At 38.0% G+C, this 27,824-nt stretch overlaps 2 protein-coding genes across 3 annotated transcripts; both read left to right on the top strand.

The window, feature by feature from the left end:
• Positions 1–1,886: 1,886 nt before the first annotated feature.
• LOC125765107 (alpha-tocopherol transfer protein-like) lies at positions 1,887–12,125 on the top strand. Of its 2 annotated transcripts, XM_049429986.1 has the most exons (4): positions 1,887–2,144; positions 3,086–3,183; positions 10,381–10,685; positions 10,761–12,125. In XM_049429986.1, the coding sequence occupies exons 2-4, from the start codon at positions 3,127–3,129 to the stop codon at positions 11,380–11,382; spliced, it is 984 nt and encodes a 327-aa protein (XP_049285943.1). In that variant the 5' UTR covers positions 1,887–2,144; positions 3,086–3,126; the 3' UTR covers positions 11,383–12,125. The 2 variants fall into 2 exon arrangements, with proteins under 2 accessions (XP_049285943.1, XP_049285944.1); XM_049429987.1 differs by lacking the exon at positions 3,086–3,183 and having other exon boundaries at positions 1,890–2,144.
• A 101-nt stretch (positions 12,126–12,226) lies between these two features.
• On the top strand, positions 12,227–16,808 carry LOC125765202 (odorant receptor 83a). The gene is made up of 3 exons (XM_049430120.1): positions 12,227–13,733; positions 13,975–14,079; positions 14,165–16,808. Exons 1-3 carry the CDS (start codon positions 12,681–12,683, stop codon positions 14,432–14,434), a joined length of 1,428 nt encoding a protein of 475 aa, XP_049286077.1. The 5' UTR covers positions 12,227–12,680; the 3' UTR covers positions 14,435–16,808.
• Positions 16,809–27,824: the final 11,016 nt, after the last annotated feature.

The following is a 27,824-nucleotide window of genomic DNA, read 5'->3' as shown; positions in this document are numbered from 1 at the left end:
TTACAATGATTACAGTGACATTGCGCTATTGTTTGGTTGATTATGTTTGCCATTTGGTGTTTTATTGATGCCAAATTCTTGAGGTATTTTAACGTTTGTTACGGATTAATTAACACGTTTTTAAATAAATTTAAAATGCTAATATTTAACAAATCAGGTATTCAGTACGAAAAGTTTTAATAAATTTTGTTTAAAATATTTTTACTTGGAATTAGTTTACATATTATTTTGTGGTGATCAAAAGCTGATCGTGTTCCGCCGTGAGTGTTTTGATAAGTAGCTGTTGAGTTCCACGTGCTATAAATTTTCTTCCGTAGGTTTTTTGAGCTTGCTATAAAAGATGATAGTCGAATGAAATGGCATGGGGTTGAGTTCAAATTTCTAACCAAAGGTAAAAGATCACTCAAAATGCCTAATCTGAAATTTTGCTTTAGTGTACTATTAAATATATTTTCATTATTCTCATTTTTCTTTTTGTTTTTAAAAAATATTCGAAAATCTCTTTTCACTCTCTGTATGCTCTTCAAGAATTTCTACAACAAAAGCTTTCCCTGGAAAGTCGGATTGACAAGCCTTGTGCATGGAACTCTTAATCGATGTTTAATTATAGCAATAAATATAATTATACCATATAGTTTATTTCCACAATTAATTGTCATTATTTCATATACTTTAGTGTATCTTTTCTTCAACTTCAATTATCGTTTCGCATTGATTCGATTTAAATTTCGTTTGCGTTTTTTTAAACCTCAAATAATTAAACATTTAGAAAATCTATTAGCATGTATATGTACTAGTACAAAATTTATTTATTTAAAGAATTATTTATATATTTATTGACATTTTTATTTATATTAAAAATAAAAAAAAAAAAATCAAATAAAAAAACAAATTACTGCAAAACATAAACCAGAGGTCAGCCAATTACGGTACAAAGCTCGACGAACAGCTAATCCGAACAAAGGCTGTACCAACCTGCAGAATCAAGCAAAGCTCTCCTCTACGTTCCAACAACAGGACATTACATCGACAGTAACACTCCCTTACAGCCAGTTACAACCGGAGGAAATTGAATATGAGCATGCCCTTCGAGAAAACAAAGAAAAAGACCAAACACACACACACACCCAAACGCCAAATTCCAAATTCCGCAACGACCGCGTGCGCAATCCAACCCGGCCATACACACGATGTGCCTTTCGTGTACTGAACCACCGTACCTTTCTTGTGCGTATTTAGAAACATCCTTTTTGCGTTTTTCCTCCCAACCCCGGTCACCCTTCCATGACAAAACTATTTCACTCCCCGTGCGTGTTTGCTGTTGCGAGGTTATCGCGTGTCTTGCGGGCCCACCCTTCTGGACCCTTCCTCCCCCTAGCATGCTGGTCAGCCAGATCCTCACCTCGTTTTTGGTGGATTCCTTTCGGCTACCGGGGGCGCCCCCAAAGTACAAGTGTGGCGCATGTCAAGCCTTTGGCGTTACCGTGCACCACGCAGGTCGATTAGGGTTGGGTCACTTCTGCGTGTGTGTAGTACGTCGCTAGTGTTAACAGCTAATGTTATCGATGATTCACCGGGCCCGGTGCGTTGCTTGGTTGCGTCTTCATGCATTTTTCGCGCATCATCCGACCACCGCTGGCTTCATTTTTCCACACACCACCCCCTAAAACTCACGGGGGTGAAACGCACGAAATCATACTTCATCCCCTATCGCTTCAAATGGTACGATGTTGAAGGTGTGTGCGTGTACAGGTGCGTTATTGTACAAGCGGTGCGCGATCTTCGCTCGGTAAAAGATCTCCCCACCAACGCGAAACCACCGGTTGTGGTTTGTGTGTTTGGAGCGCACTGTAGTGGTGTGTGCGGTTCTTTAAATATTACCTCCCGGCACACCGAAACCATCGTTCAGTTCGGTTTCAGCGGTTGAGCAGTGCAGCAATCTCGACAAAGCAAAAACCTTTCCCATCGACCTGCCTTACCTTTCTGGGACGATCGGACAGCAGCAGTTAGCAGCAGTAGCACCGAACCGAAAGATCTCCTGCACCAAAAACAGCAGCAGCACCGTACCAAAGAGTGTGAACGTCGTGTTCGTGAATTTTCAGCTCGTTGTTTAATCCCAGCCCAAAAACCCCCAAGTCTCCAAGGTATGTGCACCAGTGTGGGACAACAACAGCAATAGCAAAAAAAACCCCCCCGTTGCCCTAGCGCAGAGTGCAGCAGCCCTTCCCAAAAAAACAAGTGAAACCCACAGAGCCAATAAAGTGAACATAGTTTTTCCAGTTTTGCAACAAATACCTTTCGCTCTGGTTCGCACTGTTTGTGTACGCGGAAGGGAGCGTGTTTCGAGCGGGCAAAGATGCCCGGGAAATCAGTGGTAATGGACAGAGTTTTGTGAACGAACGGACCCGCAAACCGGTTAGACGGTTGCGAAAAAGCATCCCCCTTCGGGGAGGGTGACAAAACCCCACTTCTAAAGACCTAACGATCGTGTGCAAAACGCTTACGAAATCGATCATCTTTGTTCGGAGTGTAACAAACACTGTAACTGTAGTGACTGAACGTGGTGCTACTTGCTGCATACGTTGCAACATCGTGATCGTACTGTATAAGAAGGTGGGAAAAACGGGAGATTTCTTCTGTTTTCGACTGGAATTTGATCCGTGTTCTTGATGATGATAGCGTCGTTGAAATTACGATTACGAATGTGCAACCGGTAGTTGTTTCCGCCCCGGACAGGGCAGGGGGATTTTTTTATTTCTTTCCGGATGGAAAGCGTTCGGAAAAATCTGCGACTTTCTAGTGTAGCTTTCTTCTCATGTGCATTTTGTGCTTTCTGCAATAAAGCGCATCACATCATTGTTCACTTCTTGTAAAATATGCTTTCAAAACTGACAAATCATTTTTAATTTCTCTTTTACTTCAAAAAAATCTTTCCTCATTTATTCTTCTTTCCTTTCTCATTTTTCCTCATATTTTGCGATAGTTAGCTTCTCTTCTCTAGCATGCCCAAAATTAGCCACTTCTAATCTCTTACAAAATTCTTTTCTACTTTCACGTTCGCACACAAAACTCACTCATCGCAAAGAACATTGTAAACGGTAGTCTGTAAGCAAGATTGTAGCAAAGATGCCACCGACCGTGCACAAGGAGACCAATTTCTCCACCACAGACCTGAAGTGGAAGGTATGTTCGACGGTCGCTGCCCACGGTGGCGTGATCGATGTGCTTTAACCGTTCGGTCTCCTACGTAACCAAGTAATAGTAATGGGAAGGGGGAAGGAGGGGGAAGGGGAAAGGGAGAACCTACCCCAACAACTAGCTAACCACTCAATGTTGGGATGCATGTGTAAACTGTTAGTTAAGTGTACCATCTGCTAACCTTCGTTACATCCCTATCTTATCCCAAAAAGATCCCCCAAAAAACACTACAAAAAGCTGCTTCTTAAAACTAATTTTACTGTAACTACCATACGTCTAAGTCGCCTTTAAAAAAACCCTCCCTATAAACATCATGTACGCTAATTCTTACCCATTAAGCATTCGCTCTGGTTTTTGGGGTTTTTGGGATATATCTTTGCAAAAATGCAACCGCCAACAAAACGGCAAAGCGAAATGGGGCCCAGATTCGGAACGGATAATCAATCAAAAACCGATCGCACGATGCGTTCAACTTTGCGGGCCCCATTCGTGCTCGATTTACGATTTTACGTAGCTGCCAGTTTATAGATCTTCTTCCTATGGATGGGAGTTTCCCCGACTGGGGGGAGTTAATCACCTGCAAGACGAAAAGAGGTGCCTTTCACCCAGCGAAGGTGGAGAAAATGGATAATGGAACCAAAAGCACAGGAAAGGAAAAATTAACCGAACCGAACCGAAGTTGTGCTGTGCATTTTCACCAAAAAACTTCCACACTGATCCACGTGTGGAGGGGGGCTGACCTCTTTCTGCTGCGTGGTAAGCGCTGGTGTTAGGAGTGACGAGGAAAAACATTAACTCAACCGGAAACATGAGCTTCAAAAGTGTGGAAACGAGAAAAAAGAAACGGAAACAAAAAAATAGAAAATCTTCCTAGCTGTACGCTTTAGTTGCAAGCTTTCATATTTTCATTGAAATACGGAATCGATCGGCAAACTAAACCCCCCCACTAAGTAGAAGGCATATAATTGAAGGCGGACGGGTGGAGGTTGAAATTATATTTCGCTCTACCGCTGTTCCACCCATCCGAGAATGATTTCAACACACGCGCTGGCATTTTTCGTGTGCGCGCTCTGGAGCTGAATATTTGACCAGAGTGCACTAGAGAGCACCAGCACTAGCGGTGCACACATAATCCCGTAGGATTTCATTTCACGGTCAGCTGCTTTTACATCCAACTTCATTGCTTTCTCGCTATCTTGCTACCGTGTGATATTTATTTCACGCAGTAAATATTACCACCGTACTGTTCGATCGACGTGACTGAATTCGCAACAAGGAGGCCAAGGAGAGCTGGAATAATAGATTGCACGAATAATTGAACGTCCGTACGGCGGTACCTAATTGTTCTGATATGCCATATTTGCGTTTTACGTGCTTCGGTACTATTTCCGATGCATAAATTTCGATCGTCTGCTAGGTTGGACCCGCGGAAAGGGAATGGAAAATCGAAGTCGACGAAGAACATAATCACGTCTATTTCTCTACCTGACACTCTGCAAAGTTTACGATCGAGTACGGTTAAGTAATCGATTCGAAAAGCATGAGTTATTGCAGTTTTGGTGATGAGCTTCGAACGAAAGTCTCTCACTATTTTGCTTTCGTTCCTTTTTTTTGCAATTCAATGTCATAAATCTTACAATAACAAAAAAACAAAACGATCACAAAACGAAAGGAAGATTTCTATACAGTTTTCAAAAAGAATCAAGCAAAGTTACAACATCACAAACAATAAAAGAAAACTAAAAATCATCCCAAAAATCGGGAAGCAGCAAAATAACTTGCTCGAAGCGGAGGATGAAAACCCCATATCGATCGGAACACACCGGTTCCGGGGCGAGAGTCATCTCCCAGAAGGTTGGCAGAGAAATTGCAAACTATCATAAATTTAAATAGGAACATCCTGGCCGAGAACTTGTTTACAACGATGAAGGCTGTGGTGGCTGTTGGAATAGCTTTTCTGGAAGCGTTGGCATTTTTGGGTGCTGTATGCAGAATGCGCTATTCGCCAACAGTAAACTGGTTTTTGTGTAGGAGTTGCTGCCGTACCTATGACCAGTGAGCTGTGGACCAGCTGGATAAGGTCTTGCATTTGACAGCATGCTCGTGTGGTACGGTCCAATGGTGGTCCAAGTTAGAGTTTGCAGTTTTCCTGGAGAGTGTAATGTTTGCTCCACATCCTTCGGGATCCACATTTACAAGCGTGAAGTTTTTGTAAACTGTTTTCCCTTATTTTTGGGAACAAAGAGTAGCATACCTTTTAGTAGTGGAACTTCAAAACTTTTTCCATACAATCAATATAGTTCCATGTCTAACTACGGTTTTTTGTGTGGAGATGTACACGCACACATAATGGAAGTTCTCCACCCAATTGACGGTTACTCTCATTGACAGTTGCGTTAGCCTAAGGTGAAGTATCATCTGCAGACCACTTCATGGCCTTTCATCAAGGTTTCTTCTTCCTTACCTTTCCAAAAGCAAAAAAAAAACCCACCACCATCCATTTCAATGGATGTCTCTTTCGTTAGCAAATAGGGTCATCAAGTGCCCAACAGCTCAACAGCTCCATTAGGCAAACGATAGAATGAGTGACCGAATAAATCCCACGATGAAAAGCCGCCCCGGGAATGGTCGGCCTCATCACAAACGATCGTCCACTCCAAGGGCTTCGAAAAGTTCCAAAAGTCTCTCCATAGAAGGGTGTGTGTGTGTGTGTGTGTGTGATGGTGAGTTTTTCTTCTTCTCCCCAACGTTAACTTTCGCTCACAAAACTTACTTCCCTCGGTACGGTAACGAGATGCCAAACGAACAAATGGCAACATTACGTATCAAGAGTCATGCAGCCACTGAATATCTCGACTCGATCTACGGAGCGCAAAAGCGAGACGGAGGAAAAATCCCTCACATGTCTTGTTGCATAACTTTCATCAGGCCTATGGGTACTGGTCAGTACTCCGGGCCGGTTTTGTCTTCAGCTAGGGCGATTTCTATCGTCATCAGACATTGCCTAGCCCAACCGTCGGGCCACCCCAAAAGCAACATATGCAACACCGACCCCTGTTCGTTGGCTTCAAGTGTTCCAGCAAAAGTGCAAGTAGAAAATATTACGAAAGCTTCATCGTTACATTCGTCGTGATCGTACATCGTGTACGACAGACATTCTCGGTTTTGTTTGAGACAGTCGCCCTATTTTTCCACTGTGTGCGCTGTTTCTGTCCTGCTGCTACTTCATCCATTCATATGCAGACACACACACACAGACAGCATCCCTTTAACCTAGTGCCCGCCATTTGCGCGTTCTATTACGGTAAGTGCTTTTTCCCGTTTGGCTTACCACATCCGTTATCGCCTTGGTGTCGAGGGAAAATCTTCTGCTGGAGGAAGCCGACGAAAAAAAGAAGTCGTAAAAACCATACGGATGTTGCCTAGCCGGAGCTAGACATCGGAATCTAACCTAGTTGTCATCCTTTTGATGATAGGATTCTTGTTTTTTTCTTCTTTCTTCTCTGTCCTTGCTCTTGCGTGCATGAGCCCTTCGGCCTTCTGACAACTGCGTCAAGCCCTTTGGGAAGATTTATGCAACACACACACACAGATATTCGCCATTGTGTAAAGAGTGTCCTATTGGGACAGTGGGGAAATGCATGAATCAAACATGAGTGCTGTACTGTTTGATTTACCCAACTCATCTCAAATGTCCCGCCTGGGTTTGGAAGATTTAAAATGAAAATTTGAAATATTCATTGACGTCGGGCGAAGCGTTATTTCCTAAAACTCCACACAGAAAACGGAAGGGAAAAATGCCACCACCAATTTAATAGCTTCCTAACCTCAAAAACCAAAAACCACTCAGCCCTAGTTGAAATCGGTAGCAACCCCCGTTTGTGTGGATTCTTCATCCTTTTTTTGTGTACGAAAAACTTTTTCTCAAGGTTATGTGGTCTTAATTTTGCACTCCATCGGATATACCGACCCGGTGTATGGCAGCACTGCTCTCCACATCTAATGGATCTAAAATGGGTGCTGAAATGCAGTGATAGCCACTTCAGGCGAGAAAAATTAAGAGAACCATTTCCTGAGGGTGTTAATTAAGGAGTAAATTGTGCTTGGCCGGCACGCGGATAGAATTGGTGCGGTGAAACAAAAACGCAAAAAGATCTTCAAGACTAAAGAGTAAAAAGAGAAGACAAAAAAGTTGCTTCAATACTTTTTTTTTGTATACTTGATAATTAAATCCGATAAAAAGAAACATTACTGAAGCGAAGAGAGAAGCGGCTGACGCATTTTCTACGCTTTCTTGCTTGTTCGATTTGCCGACGAGCAGCCATCTGCGGTTTTGATGATGCTTTAAAGCAGGCAGAAGGCTTTCTAACGTTCCAATTCGAAAACTACCCCCTTTCAATCCGGGACGGGGTAGTTTTGGGGTGGATGTTTGACTGTTCACTTTCACCGCTCTTATCCGTAGTGGAGATTTATTTCATTTTTTTCATTCATTCACGTTTAATGATCATCCAACAATCAGCATTACGTGGTGGATTATGAAACAGTAATAAAACTTCAAATTAACCAAACGTGTGCTGCTGGTCGTGCGCTCCATTCCATCTGTTTTTTTTCTTCTTTCGTTTTCTGTTTGCTCCGATTGCCCAACCATTTCCAGCAGAGGTAGGCAGAAGGGGCACACCAACAAGATGAATAAATCTTTTCTATGAAATTATTTCTCAAACAGCCGCTACGACAGCTTTGCGTCATCGTTGGCAGGTAGTTTGTTTTATGTGCATCTTCCTGGTGTACCGTTCAAACCCGAACCACTCTTTCGCCACACGGTCCACAAAACTGGCGCAATTGACGCTGAATGAGTGAGAAATAGCATAGCATTAATGATAATTTAGTTTTGTTTCTTTTCGGTGCTTTTTAGGTGTTTTATTTTTGCACCATCGCCTATTAAGAGCAAAATGTTCCGTACAACTATTTACAAAGCAAATAAAAACGGTTGTGAAAAACTCGAGTGACTAAATTTGAAGGTCCGGTCAGCCTACTTACGAAGGTTTCTTGAAAATAAATTTGGACATTTCGTCTTGCCTTTTTCTTTTGCAATTTGTTTTTTTTCTGCACTCTCGTTCAACTTTGACATGGGTTAGGCTAGTCGAAAAGATCGACGAAACCTTTCCATCTGCATCCGTCCGTCACTGCACGATATTCCCACCCTTCGGTATATTCGTGTTGACATTGATTTAATAATCTAATTTACCGAACCGCAGTCGCAAAATGTCTTTCGCATTTCTCCAGTCCATATGGCAACAGTTCGGCCTATAGGCCTGAAGCAATTTTTTTTCTTAACTTGACCGTTCATCTCCGAGGTAGACTGGACACGAAGTCAATGTCAACGGCATGCAGCGAAAATAAATTGGGCGAGTGACTGGGCGAACTGGTGTGAACGCTGAAAACCGGTGGTTATTTGCTTATTCAAGATTAGAAACAGGACATATTCACATGGTGTGGTAACCAAACGAAAAAAAGAGACGGCCTAGACATCGTACAGAAGGCCACGCTGAAGTTTACAAATGATGCTTGAAGCGTGAAGAATCCAAAAAGTAAACACACATAACGGAATTGCTTACGGTTGAATAATATCATCATCCGTCCGATGAGATGCAAATGAACGCAAGCAAATTACTTCGCAAAACAAAACAAAACTAACCTTCGACGAAATATCATCAGGCGTGGTGAGCGTTCAAAAAAATACAAGTCACGTGTTCGGTCCTATCAACTCGACTCGAAGTTTGACGTTTTGTGATCTGTCAAAACCGCTTCACTACCAGCACTAGCGTTGAGGTTTAAGTAGCTCATGTAAAATGTATCGCAAATTGAAGTGGTGCGAACTCGCAAACCCTGATTGAGGCTTCACACTCCGACAGCTTTCTAGCGTTACATGCCATAATTGCAACAACGCTTTTACACGAGTATCGTTGTTGCGTTCCCTTCCCATTCGAATGCGCTTGCGGAAAAACACATTGCGCGATCTCGTGGTTTATGCGGTATGGTGCGATGTTTGGAACTGGCTGTTTGTGTATTGGTGTTTTTTTGCAACTTACCGACTGTTATTATGGTTGCTTCATACTTCGGTATGTTTGCTTGTTTTATGCTTCCCTTGTTTAGGGGTAGTAGGTTTCTTGTTTTGATTCTTCATCTGTTTTTACCAATCCCTTCGACCGGTGCTCCCTTTCCATTCTTGGCTGCAAAAACGTGATTGCATAAAGCGCACCACAAACACACGCACACCCAGAGCTACCAAGAAACAGCATCCTCCGTAGGGCACAGATGGAAAGGTTTCGCGTTGGATGCGTCCGCGTGTTGATTAAGACCGGAGCCCTTTCCAACCCAAAAGCCAGTGAAGTCAATGTGGCGACCACTACATAGTTGTGTTGTTGTACAGGGTTTCGTTTGAATGAGCTCGAGTTGGGTTGGTGTTGCCTATGCCACCACCCGGTCGGCTGGAAGCTTGTTTTCGAATACCCCCCACATGCGGGGTGCCAGCCACAAGCCCGTGACCAAGCAGAAGGCGAATTTTCTTTTGGAAATGGAAGAAACCAGTACAGCACGGTGTGGTCGTTGCGTTACCACCGAAAGCCGCACGTAATTGGAACGATTCGAACGCGATTTCCTCCGGGCCAGCTTCAAACCGTCAGCTCCGGACCGTGTGATTTAGGTTCGTATGTTTGGCTTGGCGCGTAATTAATGGCTACGGCTTCGAGCTTGAATGGGACTGGCTGCTTGCTAGGCAAAGTCTTCCAACGGTCTATGTTATGTGTCGGTCTGCTGCACAGGAAGCAGTCGCGTGATGAGCTAATTGCTTCCACCACCGGTAACCGCAAAACCATCGTTTCCTTGGCTTGCGCACCGTACCGCACGCGGGAGGAAAGTCAACACGTAAACATATCCGAGTCTTTCCAATATTGTGCTACGACGGATGCGTTTGCACGCTACACTGGAGGAGATTAAACGTATTAGTTTACTGGATGCTTTTGTTGGCCAGCCTTAATTCTTCGCCTTGTGCATGATCAATGTCTTAATCTAATCTAAATGACGATATCACTAATGATGCTGCTTAGGGTGTCTGGAACTCTTCGACATGTAGAGTAGCACATGAATAGTAACACAATTATTGGAATGTATCTACCCATACAGATGTCTCTGATCCAGCCATCCGGTGAACTGAGCGCCAAGATCAAGGAGGAGCTGCGCGAGCCCGCAAACCCGGCCGACATTGAGCGCGACATTGGTATCATCCGCGAGTGGTTGAGCAAGCAGCCGCATCTGCCCAAGGACATGGACGATGCCCGCCTGCGCACCTTCCTGCGTGGCTGCAAGTTCAGCCTGGAGCGCGTCAAGCAGAAGCTGGACATGTACTACACCATGCGCAATGCCGTGCCGGAGTTCTTCACCGAGCGTGATGTCAGCCGTGCGGAGATGGCCGAGGTGCTGAATGTGGTGTAAGTGGTCAGATACCGCTGCTCAGCTCTTGAACACAAAGCTTCAACTCCGAATTCTTCTCGCTCTTCTAATAGCCATATGCCGCCACTGCCGGGTCTGACCCCGAATGGATGCCGTGTGGTGATGCTGCGCGGTACCGACAAGGATATCGCCACCCCGAACGTTGTCGAGTCGATGAAGGCTACGCTGATGATCGGTGACATCCGTCTGGCCGAAGAGTCGGTCGGTGTTGCCGGTGATGTGTACGTGCTGGATGCGAGCGTCGCCACCCCGACGCACTTTGCCAAGTTCACGCCGGCACTGGTGAAAAAGTTCCTGATCTGCGTGCAGGAAGCGTACCCGGTGAAGCTGAAGGAGGTGCACGTCATCAACGTGTCGCCGATCGTCGACACGATCGTCAACTTCGTGAAGCCCTTCCTGAAGGAGAAGATCCGCGAGCGTATCCACATCCACAGCAACATCGAGGATCTGTACAAGTTCGTGCCGAAGGCGATGCTGCCGAGCGAGTACGGTGGTGATGCCGGCTCGTGCAAGGAGCTGAACGATGCGTGGCGCGCCAAGATGGGCGAATACACGGCCTGGTTCAAGGAGCAGGAAGCTTCCAAGGCGAACGAATCGCTCAGACCCGGTGCACCAAAGACGGCCGATGAGCTGTTCGGTATGGATGGTACCTTCCGGCAGCTGACCATCGATTAAGCGCCCGGGAATCGAGTCATCCCTTCCAAACCAAACCAACCCAAACCCATCATCCACCGATGCTACGTCATGAACCCGCTTCGAATCATCTCATCAAGTGTGTGTGTGTGCGAGTGTTTGTGTGACTTTCCAATACCGAGGCTCTCGTATAGCTTGCCCACTGTACAGCTATGGACAGCACCCGGTAAGGAATGAGCACAAACATAACGAAAAGAAAAAAAAACACTCCCATAAAAATCCATCCTTCAATCCCATTTATTTTTCAACCCTTCATCTACGTCACATAATCATGTTTTTTTTTGCGTGTAGTGTTAGTAACGAAAAAATCCTAATTCTCATTTGTATATTCCCTTTCCCCTCCCACCAATAAAGGGGGGGTGTTTCCCTTTTCGTCCACTTCCGGGCGAGAAGGCTTTGAATTCGATTCGGAGAATTGTCTAAAGATTTCAAGACTTATAAAGTCTGCTGCTAGTGATGCTCAAGGAAATGAAACGGAAAGCGATCATTCCATCCTACAGGGCGGGAATAATGTGTGCATGCTTGGGAGGCCACCCAACTTTTTGGGAGACGCTCCCAACACGCATTAACTCGCCCTTTAACTTTTCCTCGTTTTGTTTTGCACGCTCTCGTACGAGAATTGAGATTTTTCCTGATTACTCATTAATATAAGCAAAAAAAAGTCAATTTTGTTACAGTTTGTTGTATTGCGTATTGCTATTAAAGACTTTCTTGTTTAAAAGGAATTTAAAGATGCGTTCTTATTTGTTTTATTAGATTTAAGGAAATATCACAACCGGGTTGATACATTTTATGATTCATTTATAAAGATCCTAGGAAGGTTCCCGGAATAGCTCCAATCAAGCCCACTTTACATGTCTTAAACCATTTCGAAAGCATTTATTGGCTCTAATTTTCTCCAATTATATTCTTACCTTCGCCAGTGAAAAACCCTTTTCCCTTGTTAATGGGAAACACACCGAAAAAGGAGGGATTATTTTGACCATTTAACCACCTTCAAGAACCTTCAAGCAGCGAGAACGATCCAATCCTCTGACCTGACCCCTTAAATTATGCATGCGTAATTTGACAATTAATATCCCACGCCACGGTGAGGTACACTGAGTTTGCCTCGAAAAGGACCGGAATTCGCTCCGAGAAAAGGAATAAATAATTAAAGCAAATATATGTCTCCAAGTAGAATTCTCAGATCGAAAAGTCATAAAAGATGAGCGGTGATAAAAAGGTACGTTCTTGTGTTGATTTTGGGTTGTTGTGTAAGACATCACCGTACGGGAAGCATGACGTTGCGGTCAAGCAGTGAGGACGATCCAACTCTGACGTTGAATTTCCGGACGCTCGAACGAGTGTTACGGTTTGTGGCCTCGTGGCCAACGGACTATAATCCGTACCTACCGAAGTATTTGCGCGGTCAGTATCTACTATCGCAGCTGATCGATTCGTGCTATCTGCTGTTTTGGTTCTTCATCTGCGTACATATAGCGGCGTTCCACATCGTGTCGATACTGACGATCGATTTCAGCTATGACGAACTATTTCTTACGCTGATCACTACCAGCATCTACTCGATCATGATACCGCTGAGCGCGTATCTTCGTCTGTACGAGTCAAACATACGGCAGCTGTACGAGTTTGCTACGAAACACTTTCGAAAGCGTTCCGCAGCGGGCATCCACTACATCTCGATCAGTTCCAGCATTCGGTTCACCAATCGGTACCAGTTCTGGTGGCTCGTTATCTGTGTGCTCGGCACAATGCATTGGGCAATCTATCCAATACTATCGCAGGAACGAACGCTACCCTTTCCCTGCTGGTATCCGGTCGACGTTCAGCAGTCGCCGATGTACGAACTGGCCTACATCTTTCAGGTGCTCGGACAGCTGCAGGTGAGCCTTGTGTACGGGTTGTCTGGAGCACTCTTCATGGTGCTGGTATTCATGACCTGCAGTCAGTTCGATATGCTGTGCTGCAGTCTAACAAACATTCGTCAATCGGCCATGATATTGAATGGAAGCTATCAGACGGAACTTCGCCATTGCCAAGAAAACCACGAGATAGACACACGCGAGTACGTCCTCGAGGAAGTGTTCCGAGAGGATCTAGAGAATGTGCAGCCGACCAAAACCATATCGAAGCTCGACCAACTGTCACCATCCCAAACGTACCTGATGGAACTCTCGTCAGAGCTAACGTGCGTTCTGGAGGACTGCATTAAACATCATCTACTACTTCTCCGCTTCTGTCAACTACTCGAAAACTGTTACCATCCATACATCCTGCTAAAACTGTTCCAGATTCTACTTCTGCTTTGCTTCCTCGCATTCATGGCAACAGTGGTAAGCTTCCTGTGTCCGCTTTTCCTCCCTCATCGACTCTCGCTCACCCATTCAAAGAAATCCAATCAAAATTCCATCCATTCATTACGTGCACCCCCGTAGTGTATTTGTCTACTATTCTCCAACTACACCCACACACACATAACCTACCCAACGTTCCAGTTCATTGCAAAGTATTTTACACTCCTCCCACACTCAGCACTCGGTCGGGGGTTTCTCCATCTTTTTTTATTTGCAGGAAAGTTTGTCTACAATGAAATTAATTAACGTGCTCGAGTACTTCATGCTCACGATGACGGAACTGTATCTGTACTGCTTTCTCGGACACATCCTCATGAGCCAAGTAAAGGGGGGCGCGGGTGGTCGTGATGGTGATGGACTGATTTATGTTCTGATTTGTGATGCGGGACTTTCATTGTCAATTGCAGGGCTTGAAGGTAGGTGACGCACTGTGGAAGTCTCCGTGGCATCTGTGTGGTGCATCCTATCGCCGTCGTATGTTGATTATCCTGATGAACGCTCAGCGGCCGGTACGCTTGACTGGTTGGAAGTTGTACGAGTTAAACCTGGAAACGTATTACACGGTTGGTAGAACTTTGTGCTTCTACATCTATGCGTCATTGAGATATGTTTTTTTGCTTTTTTCTCCCCGGCATTACAGGTTCTTAAGGCGGCATTTTCGTACTACACAATTATAAAAAAGTTTCGTTAACAGTTTTACTTTTGAGCGTCTTTCATCTTTATCCTGCAATTGATGCTTCATTCCCATAGCAAAAGTTCCAAAGCTTCATCCATCAAAAGATACGAACCGACAACCATTTGTTCACCGTTTATTTCAATCCCTATACTCAAAAAAAAGCAGAAATGATTCCTAACCAACGAAACCAAAAACCTTACCTCAGTGTATCTGATTTTAATGAACGGTTCGGTTAAACACTCTTGCTCAGGATTTTATGTACCGCATTATCCTTCGTCAAATGCTCGTACGTGTACGATGGAGCTCGTGTAGCAAAAGAGACGAGATGGAAAATTATTCTACTAGCACATAGTTTCTTATTCATTCATATGCACATGCCTTGAGCATACCTTTCAGTTGGGATTGGACACAAAAGGGATGGGCCCATCCTGAGGCATCCATGTTTAAAAGGTACGCATTCCGTCTACGCTTTCCGAAAATTCAGTTCCAGGACTAAAATTCACTCCGATCAACACGATTTTGACTTCTGTTCTAGACCTTTACCTCGATCCTTCCTCAGGATGAAGGTTCCCCAATTGGCAGGATGTGCTCGGCATTCGGAAAGATGGCTTCATTGATTCTGAGCACGTGTCATCTACGGGAGACATCGTCGTCATCGAATGAAATTCCCAACTTCCCTTTAAGCTTTTTCCATTCAATGAAAGGCGGAAAATCAACGTTCAAACATTAAAGTCAGCACTTGTATGATGCATGGAGACGAAAGCAGATAATCTTGGTGATGTAGTCATCAGACTCAATCTTTTCAGAACGCTTCAGAATGGTACGATAGTTGTACAGAAGATTGCAGATGTTTTTTAATTAAATGCTCTGAAAGGATAGTTTCCATTTGGAAAATTCTTTGATGTTTCATAAAGGGAGAAGTTAATTTGAACGGATTCTCCATTTTTTTCTTCATTCTACTACCTTTTATTAAGGAAGTTCTACTTATAATCTTCCCTGCAGATACGGCTTGTTTGCATCATAAAGTTAAGAAAGGAGTCCGTCTTACGTCCATGTACTCGTTCTCGAATAAATGAATAAAATCACGTCCACCATCAAACTTCCTTGCCTAATGTTTAATAAAGAATCAACCTTCACCGTAATATACATTAAGAATAGTCCTTTTTCGTGTCCTTGAACTCGCTTACTTCAGTTATATTTTCGGTGTTAACAAAAGCCATTATGCAACCGCTTTTCTTTTCTGCTCCGTGTACTGAGTAATGATTGAGCAGTGTAATGAAACTGTTTCATAAATGAAAAACCCCCGGAATATGGAACAATGCCAATGTAATCCTGCAGTTTCCGTGCCGTTCCGAGCCCATTTTTAACGGTTCTTTGTGTGCCACGTGGTTTTTCCATACAGAGTTATCGTTGTAGTTTGAGAATTGGCTCGGAGCATTACATTGACATTTCGTGGTTTGCTTTTTTTATGAGCGGCACCATGTTTTTCACCACCGAGAAACATTTCAATTTCCTTGTGCTTTTTTTTACAGCGCCACCAGTACAATGGCTCGTGGTACAAATGTGTGTTGGAAAAGCCGAATGAAAAGCTTCGTACAATACAATTGGGATTTTGCGAAAAGTGGAACCAAGTATGAAGGATATCATTGTTACATTTGCGTGCATACTTTACATTATCTACTCAATCTATTGTAAGAAATATTGTGACTGATAAACAATACAAGTGTTCAACAAATCTTGATTAACGAAAGAACATTTATCCACCAGGCACCAGGAAAACCCGCGATCGATAAATTATGTATTCCCCATTCTATTCGCATCAGCCGCACAAGCCGAACGTATTTAACATGCTAAATTGCTCAGAAAATATTTGCCCAAAAGTCTTCGTTATCTCGACACTGCTAAACACCTTCTTTTTAGGACTATTTACGTCCGGGAAACGCACCTCCAACATCGATCCCCCTGCCAGTTTGTGGAGTCGGCAATTCGCTGGCTTGGTTTTTCGAACCCAGACTAATGCTGTTTGCCCTTCGTTTTGCTAACACTTTGGTAAACTCTGTTCCAGAAACTTTCGCTTTTCCGAACGCTTCTTGCACCGGCCCCCGAAGAAACAGCCTCATGTCCTCGTAGTCGATGATTTTCCGGGACGATAATTTGGTGCGTTAATTTATACACCCCCCAAAAAAGGCGGTGGGCAGGATTGTAGTGAAAGACAACGCCGGCTGGAGAAGCGGAAGTCATGCCCGGTTGGGCTATCGTCCAGCAAAACCTTTTGGTGGATGTTGCTTTGGTAAACAGTTCGTTACACCCTCCACAGTGCTAGGAACAAAAAGCAAACACACACACACAAACTCGAATGCTTTTGAACTTCACCAAATGCTATCACCACCATCGGACAGGGTATGGACAACGAGGGATAAGACACGAGATACTGGCCAAACGGTCTGCCGATTCTCGGCGTCTCCCGGGGAAACTGCGACACGAGAGTTTTCCAGTCGACCGCTTGCCGGGCCGGGATTTCATGCTTCGAAACATGCCTGAAACAACAAAATTATGAGCCAGCTGGTCCATTCGTATTATCTTTCATCCCGAAAGCTTCGCTTGCACATTGTAGATACCGTTTCCGTTGCTACATCCTGTGACGAGAGACCGACGATGGATGGATGTGGCGCGACAAATAAAATTTACACGCAAACGACCGTGTGGGTTTTGTGTGCGAACTACTATCCGTCTGTCAGTACGCATCCCAGGCGCGTTCTGGTACTGTACAAGGGGTTTTGATATATTATTTTCCCACCCGAGCAAAAGTAGGACAAACGTTACAGGGTGAAGCTTAAACTTTAATTAGAATCAAAGCACATTTACTAACTGCTACTACGTTACGGGTGCCATTGTGAAGCGAAAGGAGCCGAGAGCCTGGACTAATCCTGCTTCAACTAACTACAGACGACTATCGTCTAGGGATACACTGAGTATTCTCGTAATAACGATGAATTATTAAAGCAGATTAATTAATTTCCATCTTCTTTCATAAGGTATTCGGTGTGGCTGGACCTTAGTCGGGATGTAGATGTAACCGGATGAAAACTAACTGAAACCACCACCCAGGGGGTGAGGAGAATATATGTTGGAAGGACGATACTGTATGGCAATGAACGATGAAAGAAATGGTGTTTTAAAATTTAGCATTAATTCCCGTCGGATCAGCATGTGACGTTGTTTTAATATACTCTTTAATCATTTTTGTAGAAAATTCACTGGCATTAGAAAATCCACGTGGTTTCAATTATTGCCTATGGATTTTACCGAATTTTAGCCAACTAAAATTGTGTGTTGCTTTAATAATTAGCTTCTATTTCGAAAGCTTTCATCCCACTCCGTCACTACATCAGTCAAATTTTTAGTTTTTTTTGGTTTTTTTATTAGTTTTTAATTTTTCTTTTAATTAAAGCATTCTTTGAGTGGAAAGAAACTTATTTCAACCAATTCGCATTAAAATAACTCAAGGAAAAAATAAAAAAATTAGGAACTTGTCATATTTTTAGAATGTTTTTTATTTTTTAATTGTTTTTTATCCTTTTTTATTTCAAAGCATTTTATGAGCGAAAAGAAACTTGTTGCAACAACTTCGCATTAAAATAAAGCAAATTTTTAAATTTTGCTAAATTGCTCAAAAAAATGGCAAGGGGTAAGCCTTATGAAATTTTTGGGTTGAAATTTTTTTTTAAATTTTTTTGTTATTTTTTATTCTTTTTTTCTTTTAAAACAATATTTGAGTGAAAAGAAACTTATTGCAACAATTTCGCATTAAAATAAAACAAATTTTTAAATTTTGCTAAATTGCTCAAAAAAATGGCAAGGGGTAAGCCTTGGGAAATTTTCGAGTTGAAATTTTTTTTTACATTTTTTTGTTATTTTTTATTCTTTTTTTCTTTTAAAACATTATTTGAGTGAAAAGAAACTTATTGCAACAATTTCGCATTAAAATAAAACAAATTTTTAAATTTTGCTAAATTGTTCATAAAATGGCAAGGGGTAAGCCTTATGAAATTTTCGGGTTGAAATTTTTTTTTAAATTTTTTTGTTATTTTTTATTCTTTTTTTCTTTTAAAACAATATTTGAGTGAAAAGAAACTTATTGCAACAATTTCGCATTAAAATAAAACAAATTTTTAAATTTTGCTAAATTGCTCAAAAAAATGGCAAGGGGTAAGCCTTGGGAAATTTTCGAGTTGAAATTTTTTTTAATTTTTTTGTTATTTTTTATTCTTTTCTTCTTTTAAAACATTATTTGAGTGAAAAGAAACTTATTGTAACAATTTCGCATTAAAATAAAACAAATTTTTAAATTTTGCTAAATTGCTCAAAAAAATGGCAAGGGGTAAGCCTTATGAAATTTTCGGGTTGAAATTTTTTTTTAAATTTTTTTGTTATTTTTTATTCTTTTTTTCTTTTAAAACATTATTTGAGTGAAAAGAAACTTATTGCAACAATTTCGCATTAAAATAAAACAAATTTTTAAATTTTGCTAAATTGCTCAAAAAAATGGCAAGGGGTAAGCCTTGGGAAATTTTCGAGTTGAAATTTTTTTTACATTTTTTTGTTATTTTTTATTCTTTTTTTCTTTTAAAACATTATTTGAGTGAAAAGAAACTTATTGCAACAATTTCGCATTAAAATAAAACAAATTTTTAAAATTTGCTAAATTGCTCAAAAAAATGGCAAGGGGTAAGCCTTGGGAAATTTTCGAGTTGAAATTTTTTTTTACATTTTTTTGTTATTTTTTATTCTTTTTTTCTTTTAAAACATTATTTGAGTGAAACGAAACTTATTGTAACAATTTCGCATTAAAATAAAACAAATTTTTAAATTTTGCTAAATTGCTCAAAAAATGGCAAGGGGTAAGCCTTATGAAATTTTCGAGTTGAATTTTTTTTTTAAATTTTTTTGTTATTTTTTATTCTTTTTTTCTTTTAAAACATTATTTGAGTGAAAAGAAACTTATTGCAACAATTTCGCATTAAAATAAAACAAATTTTTAAATTTTGCTAAATTGCTCAAAAAAAGGCAAGGGGTAAGCCTTGGGAAATTTTCGACTTGAATTTTTTTGTTATTTTTTATTTTTTTCTTCTTTTAAAACATTATTTGAGTGAAAAGAAACTTATTGCAACAATTTCGCATTAAAATAAAACAAATTTTTAAATTTTGCTAAATTGCTCAAAAAAATGGCAAGGGGTAAGCCTTGGGAAATTTTCGACTTGAATTTTTTGTTATTTTTTATTTTTTTTCTTTTAAAACATTATTTGAGTGAAAAGAAACTTATTGCAACAATTTCGCATTAAAATAAAACAAATTTTTAAATTTTGCTAAATTGCTCAAAAAAATGGCAAGGGGTAAGCCTTATGAAATTTTCGGGTTGAAATTTTTTTTTTAATTTTTTTGTTATTTTTTATTCTTTTTTTCTTTTAAAACAATATTTGAGTGAAAAGAAACTTATTGCAACAATTTCGCATTAAAATAAAACAAATTTTTAAATTTTGCTAAATTGCTCAAAAAAATGGCAAGGGGTAAGCCTTGGGAAATTTTCGACTTGAATTTTTTTTTAATTTTTTTGACATTTTTTATTCTTTTTTTCTTTTAAAACATTATTTGAGTGAAAAGAAACTTATTGCAACCATTTCGCATTAAAATAAAACAAATTTTTAAATTTTGCTAAATTGCTCAAAAAATGGCAAAGGGTAAGCCTTATGAAATTTTCGAGTTGAAATTTTTTTTAATTTTTTTGTTATTTTTTATTCTTTTTTTCTTTTAAAACATTATTTGAGTGAAAAGAAACTTATTGCAACAATTTCGCATTAAAATAAAACAAATTTTTAAATTTTGCTAAATTGCTCAAAAAAATGGCAAGGGGTAAGCCTTATGAAATTTTCGGGTTGAAAATTTTTTTTAAATTTTTTTGTTATTTTTTATTCTTTTTTTCTTTTAAAACATTATTTGAGTGAAAAGAAACTTATTGCAACAATTTCGCATTAAAATAAAACAAATTTTTAAATTTTGCTAAATTGCTCAAAAAAATGGCAAGGGGTAAGCCTTATGAAATTTTCGGGTTGAAATTTTTTTTTAAATTTTTTTGTTATTTTTTATTCTTTTTTTCTTTTAAAACAATATTTGAGTGAAAAGAAACTTATTGCAACAATTTCGCATTAAAATAAAACAAATTTTTAAATTTTGCTAAATTGCTCAAAAAAATGTCAAGGGGTAAGCCTTGGGAAATTTTCGAGTTGAAATTTTTTTTTACATTTTCTTGTTATTTTTTATTCTTTTTTTCTTTTAAAACATTATTTGAGTGAAAAGAAACTTATTGCAACAATTTCGCATTAAAATAAAACAAATTTTTAAATTTTGCTAAATTGCTCAAAAAAATGGCAAGGGGTAAGCCTTATGAAATTTTCGGGTTGAAATTTTTTTTTTAAATTTTTTTGTTATTTTTTATTCTTTTTTTCTTTTAAAACAATATTTGAGTGAAAAGAAACTTATTGCAACAATTTCGCATTAAAATAAAACAAATTTTTAAATTTTGCTAAATTGCTCAAAAAAATGGCAAGGGGTAAGCCTTGGGAAATTTTCGAGTTGAAATTTTTTTTTAAATTTTTTTGTTATTTTTTATTCTTTTTTTCTTTTAAAACATTATTTGAGTGAAAAGAAACTTATTGCAACAATTTCGCATTAAAATAAAACAAATTTTTAAATTTTGCTAAATTGTTCATAAAATGGCAAGGGGTAAGCCTTGGAAAATTTTCGAGTTGAATTTTTTTTAAATTATTTTGTTATTTTTTATTCTTTTCTTCTTTTAAAACATTATTTGAGTGAAAAGAAACTTATTGCAACAATTTCGCATTAAAATAAAACAAATTTTTAAATTTTGCTAAATTGCTCAAAAAAATGGCAAGGGGTAAGCCTTGGGAAATTTTCGAGTTGAAATTTTTTTTATTTTTTTTTTGTTATTTTTTATTCTTTTCTTCTTTTAAATTATTATTTGAGTGAAAAGAAACTTATTGTAACAATTTCGCATTAAAATAAAACAAATTTTTAAATTTTGCTAAATTGCTCAAAAAAATGGCAAGGGGTAAGCCTTATGAAATTTTCGGGTTGAAATTTTTTTTTTAAATTTTTTTGTTATTTTTTATTCTTTTTTTCTTTTAAAACAATATTTGAGTGAAAAGAAACTTATTGCAACAATTTCGCATTAAAATAAAACAAATTTTTAAATTTTGCTAAATTGCTCAAAAAAATGGCAAGGGGTAAGCCTTGGGAAATTTTCGAGTTGAAATTTTTTTTTAAATTTTTTTGTTATTTTTTATTCTTTTTTTCTTTTAAAACATTATTTGAGTGAAAAGAAACTTATTGCAACAATTTCGCATTAAAAAAACAAATTTTTAAATTTTGCTAAATTGCTCAAAAAAATGGCAAGGGGTAAGCCTTGGGAAATTTTCGAGTTGAAATTTTTTTTTAATTTTTTTTGTTATTTTTTATTTTTTTTTCTTTTAAAACATTATTTGAGTGAAAAGAAACTTATTGCAACAATTTCGCATTAAAATAAAACAAATTTTTAAATTTTGCTAAATTGCTCAAAAAAATGGCAAGGGGTAAGCCTTATGAAATTTTCGAGTTGAAATTTTTTTTAAATTTTTTTGTTATTTTTTATTCTTTTCTTCTTTTAAAACATTATTTGAGTGAAAAGAAACTTATTGCAACAATTTCGCATTAAAATAAAACAAATTTTTAAATTTTGCTAAATTGCTCAAAAAAATGGCAAGGGGTAAGCCTTATGAAATTTTCGGGTTGAAATTTTTTTTTTAATTTTTTTGTTATTTTTTATTCTTTTTTTCTTTTAAAACAATATTTGAGTGAAAAGAAACTTATTGCAACAATTTCGCATTAAAATAAAACAAATTTTTAAATTTTGCTAAATTGCTCAAAAAAATGGCAAGGGGTAAGCCTTGGGAAATTTTCGACTTGAATTTTTTTTTAATTTTTTTGACATTTTTTATTCTTTTTTTCTTTTAAAACATTATTTGAGTGAAAAGAAACTTATTGCAACCATTTCGCATTAAAATAAAACAAATTTTTAAATTTTGCTAAATTGCTCAAAAAAATGGCAAGGGGTAAGCCTTATGAAATTTTCGGGTTGAAATTTTTTTTTTAAATTTTTTTGTTATTTTTTATTCTTTTTTTCTTTTAAAACAATATTTGAGTGAAAAGAAACTTATTGCAACAATTTCGCATTAAAATAAAACAAATTTTTAAATTTTGCTAAATTGCTCAAAAAATGGCAAAGGGTAAGCCTTATGAAATTTTCGAGTTGAAATTTTTTTTAATTTTTTTGTTATTTTTTATTCTTTTTTTCTTTTAAAACATTATTTGAGTGAAAAGAAACTTATTGCAACAATTTCGCATTAAAATAAAACAAATTTTTAAATTTTGCTAAATTGCTCAAAAAAATGGCAAGGGGTAAGCCTTATGAAAATTTCGGGTTGAAAATTTTTTTTAAATTTTTTTGTTATTTTTTATTCTTTTTTTCTTTTAAAACATTATTTGAGTGAAAAGAAACTTATTGCAACAATTTCGCATTAAAATAAAACAAATTTTTAAATTTTGCTAAATTGCTCAAAAAAATGGCAAGGGGTAAGCCTTATGAAATTTTCGGGTTGAAATTTTTTTTTAAATTTTTTTGTTATTTTTTATTCTTTTTTTCTTTTAAAACAATATTTGAGTGAAAAGAAACTTATTGCAACAATTTCGCATTAAAATAAAACAAATTTTTAAATTTTGCTAAATTGCTCAAAAAAATGTCAAGGGGTAAGCCTTGGGAAATTTTCGAGTTGAAATTTTTTTTTACATTTTCTTGTTATTTTTTATTCTTTTTTTCTTTTAAAACATTATTTGAGTGAAAAGAAACTTATTGCAACAATTTCGCATTAAAATAAAACAAATTTTTAAATTTTGCTAAATTGCTCAAAAAAATGGCAAGGGGTAAGCCTTATGAAATTTTCGGGTTGAAATTTTTTTTTTAAATTTTTTTGTTATTTTTTATTCTTTTTTTCTTTTAAAACAATATTTGAGTGAAAAGAAACTTATTGCAACAATTTCGCATTAAAATAAAACAAATTTTTAAATTTTGCTAAATTGCTCAAAAAAATGGCAAGGGGTAAGCCTTGGGAAATTTTCGAGTTGAAATTTTTTTTTAAATTTTTTTGTTATTTTTTATTCTTTTTTTCTTTTAAAACATTATTTGAGTGAAAAGAAACTTATTGCAACAATTTCGCATTAAAATAAAACAAATTTTTAAATTTTGCTAAATTGTTCATAAAATGGCAAGGGGTAAGCCTTGGGAAATTTTCGAGTTGAATTTTTTTTAAATTATTTTGTTATTTTTTATTCTTTTCTTCTTTTAAAACATTATTTGAGTGAAAAGAAACTTATTGCAACAATTTCGCATTAAAATAAAACAAATTTTTAAATTTTGCTAAATTGCTCAAAAAAATGGCAAGGGGTAAGCCTTGGGAAATTTTCGAGTTGAAATTTTTTTTAATTTTTTTTGTTATTTTTTATTCTTTTCTTCTTTTAAATTATTATTTGAGTGAAAAGAAACTTATTGTAACAATTTCGCATTAAAATAAAACAAATTTTTAAATTTTGCTAAATTGCTCAAAAAAATGGCAAGGGGTAAGCCTTATGAAATTTTCGGGTTGAAATTTTTTTTTTTAATTTTTTTGTTATTTTTTATTCTTTTTTTCTTTTAAAACATTATTTGAGTGAAAAGAAACTTATTGCAACAATTTCGCATTAAAAAAACAAATTTTTAAATTTTGCTAAATTGCTCAAAAAAATGGCAAGGGGTAAGCCTTGGGAAATTTTCGAGTTGAAATTTTTTTTTAATTTTTTTTGTTATTTTTTATTCTTTTTTTCTTTTAAAACATTATTTGAGTGAAAAGAAACTTATTGCAACAATTTCGCATTAAAATAAAACAAATTTTTAAATTTTGCTAAATTGCTCAAAAAAATGGCAAGGGGTAAGCCTTGGGAAATTTTCGAGTTGAAATTTTTGTTTAAATTTTTTTTGTTATTTTTTATTCTTTTATTCTTTTAAACCATTATTTGAGTGAAAAGAAACTTATTGCAACCAATTCGCATTGAAATACATCTAGGAAAAAATATAAAATTTAGGAAATTTTCAAATTTATAAATTTTTTTTGTGAGATCTCCTCGAGATGAGTTTTTGAGACTTGAGGCGTCAAGTCGCGCTTCGAATAGCAATTTTTCGCTGAAAATACACTGAAGCGACTATTCGCAATTTTTTTATATGGTGTTTCGCAAAAAAAAAATTTGAATCGCGTTCGCAAACGCTACAATTGCTAAGCGTTTAATGAGGAGGTCAGAGATTAAAACAACTTCAATGTTTGGTCTAAAATCATTTAAAACAGCTCTTTAACTGCTTAAAATAGAGGTTCACATTTAAAAAAAATAAAAACCATTATCTAATTGTGTTTTTAACAAATAATTATACAACTATTTTAACCGTAATGCGTCTTCGAGCAAAAGCTCATTTTAAAGCCAAATGCGCCTAACTACGGTATGCAACCCGCATCGCATGAAAACTATGGGGCAGGGTATGGACATGAAAAAGTATAAGATTCAATAAACAGTGATCGTAAAATGGTTGATTATTTTAAAATACCTAGAAACTAACGAAAAAATTAGTTCTTACAAAAAGTTATAAGTCCCTGTGAATTGAGATCAAGAAAACAAACAATATTTCTCACACTTAAAAAAATTAATAATTTAAATATTTTGTTTAATGATATTCATTAAGTTTTTGTTGAGCTCAGAATGAAAGTAATTCGGTTTATTCTGTTCTTTGTTTGCTATACTTTAATTTTAGATTATAATTACGTTAATCACCTTTGGTTCATCAATTTGTACCAATCTATTCTGGTGCCTTCATACAAAAAAAACATAAATTTCTTTCATTAGAACTTCGTGATTCTAAGAGATCAAATTAAATCATTACAGCTAAGCAAAAAATCTATCAAAACAAACTATTCTACGATGTGAACCCATAAAATTTAATATATCAACACCAAATTAATCTCGTTTCTTTCTTTTTCACTCTTTTCAATCTCCACCTGAAACGATCTTAACCGCGAGTCACGATCATATCATCAATGTCAGATTTACTATCGGGAATACCGCATAATGTGCAGGATTTGTTTAATTTACTACTGGAAATACCTATTGATCAACAGGAACTCTACCCTACCCTGTTCGCCTTCCCCACACCGGCTTATCGTTCATCCGGCCAGATGAGTGTAAAAAATGATCCCCGGCCAACCTTACCAAAGCCAACAGACAAAGATTGACGCGAGCGTTGATAACGAAATTAGCTTCCAGTGCCAGAAGTTTCGCATGTGTTGCACGAAACCGTGACTCCATTGGATGCCTCCGTGCAGCAACATCACCACCATCTTCTCACGTGTCCGTTCGCTTGCCGGCTGATGTTGATTAAACAAATGCACCAAGCATGTGAAAAGAGAGACATGCTTTGCCGCTTCTCCATAATTACGATGTGCGAAATATTCTCCCAAACGGATTGTGTTGCAAAGCGTTTGCTTCCAGCCAATGTCGAAGTGGGCACACTCGAAACCGATCCCGGTGCGTGTGGCCCCAAACGATAGATGGTGGATTTTCCCCGTACCACCTACCTATGCTTGCCATCGTTGGATGAAGTGTTGGAGTCGGAATTTGGTAATGAGATTAAAACAAAAAAACATCACCATTGCACTGAGCTACCTCACCTCATTTTAAGGGGTGAAACCACCCCATGATGGGAAGACACATAACAAGCGTAAGTATGTTTGCCTCTTCTAGTGGGTTTGTTTTTTCGGAAAAACCAAAGCTGTAGAAGCGTCACGGTTTCATTTCGATTCAAGCACTTCCAGCCCGAGTGTAGCGGCACCAAAATCAAGCTTTAATTAATCGCTTACTTGACATTTGTCGCAATGTGATTCGACAGGTTCCACGAACATAACCACGCAAATGAGCTAGTACTTTGAGGGGGAGGGGTGGGATGGAAATTTCAACCCCTTCAGGTGTAACGATCGAAGAAGATCGTTTCGTTGTTTTTTTTTCGGGAAAATTGGTCATTATGCTGTGACGCTAGAGACCGTTTTATTGTGACTTTATTGCGCGAAATTGTACTGTGAACTAACGGTGAGGCCGTCAGTGATGTAACGGGGGACGCACTAGTAACGCAATCCATAAAGCTGTCGGTTTTTAATTAATGCCGAGCTAAATAAATGTCGTTATCAGCTCATTGGGATGGCGGAGTAATGGAAAGCCTTGTTTCCGGCAAAAGTTAAATCATCTGCAAAGTGGATGGCATAAGAATGATTATGGCCTGGGTGGAAAAGGTGTAAAAATAGTAATTATTACGCGATGATTTAGCTGCTTTAATTAGCAAGTCTTGAAAGGCGACACCCGCTCTAGAACAAATAAGTGCGTATAACAAAAATTAATACTTTAAATTCCTCGGTTTCGGCGACTGTTTCTAAAATGAAATTTGGTTAAATTTATTTCCTTTCCCAAATCTATTGAACCCAACACAAGACTTATGACCTAATTTTTTTAATGTCGAGAATTTCGTTTCTCTAATTCCACAAACAACATACAAAAAGTAAGTTTTCCGATTTGTTTGATAAACTGTCCCAAATGGCGTCACATTTCTAATCTTCATTAATCATCGAGAACTGTGACTGATACTTTAACAAAAAAAAGACAAGAATCACCTACCCCCTTTTTGATTGCCAACTGAACGGAATAAGCAACACCAGGTGTAAAGGAACTGCAACGAAACACCAGCAGACAAGTCATGCGAGGTAGCCGAGTTAGCATTCGCGTACCTACAACCTTCATTCAGAACCCGTACCGTTCCAGGTTCACCGCAAGGTTCAACCCTTTGGCGTTACACGGTTCCGTTGCGCAGACCAAAAAGCCCAGAAAGCCACCAAAGATCGATCGAGTGAACGGGCGTGCGCACGCTCGCGTTTCGCGTCATTGAGACCGAACAGCGTGATAATGCAAAGCGCGAAGAGAGCAATAATTGCGAAAAAAAAAATCTTTACCTTCCTTCACACCACCGGCTGTTGGTGGTTCAATCCCGGCTCAAGAAATTCACCGCCAAGAAAGACGGAAGGAGGGAAAACAAGAAAAGTGTGAGAGAAAGAGATGGAACAAGAAAGAGATAGAGAGGGAAGCAATGGAGGGAGGTTAGAAGTATGGGCAAGAGAGATACAATTGTTAAGAAACGCGAAGAAAACGGCAACGCACTAATA

The sequence above is a fragment of the Anopheles funestus genome, chromosome 2RL, assembly GCF_943734845.2.
Source record: "Anopheles funestus chromosome 2RL, idAnoFuneDA-416_04, whole genome shotgun sequence".
In the NCBI taxonomy this organism is placed as follows: domain Eukaryota; kingdom Metazoa; phylum Arthropoda; class Insecta; order Diptera; family Culicidae; genus Anopheles; species Anopheles funestus.
The sequence above is the reverse complement of the archived record's forward strand: the minus strand, read 5'-3'. Positions and strand labels throughout refer to the sequence as shown.

What these genes read in the sequence shown, in the direction of transcription:
- LOC125765107 (XM_049429986.1), top strand. Translation starts at nt 3,127, where the DNA reads ATGCCACCGACCGTGCACAAGGAGACCAATTTCTCCACCACAGACCTG. An exon ending in CCACAGACCTGAAGTGGAAG is followed by an intron (nt 3,184 to 10,380) that starts GTATGTTCGACG and finishes CTACCCATACAG; the next exon opens with ATGTCTCTGATCCAGCCATC. An exon ending in GCCGAGGTGCTGAATGTGGT is followed by an intron (nt 10,686 to 10,760) that starts GTAAGTGGTCAG and finishes CTCTTCTAATAG; the next exon opens with CCATATGCCGCCACTGCCGG.
- LOC125765202 (XM_049430120.1), top strand. Translation starts at nt 12,681, where the DNA reads ATGACGTTGCGGTCAAGCAGTGAGGACGATCCAACTCTGACGTTGAAT. An exon ending in TCCTCGCATTCATGGCAACA is followed by an intron (nt 13,734 to 13,974) that starts GTGGTAAGCTTC and finishes TTTTATTTGCAG; the next exon opens with GAAAGTTTGTCTACAATGAA. An exon ending in GACACATCCTCATGAGCCAA is followed by an intron (nt 14,080 to 14,164) that starts GTAAAGGGGGGC and finishes TGTCAATTGCAG; the next exon opens with GGCTTGAAGGTAGGTGACGC.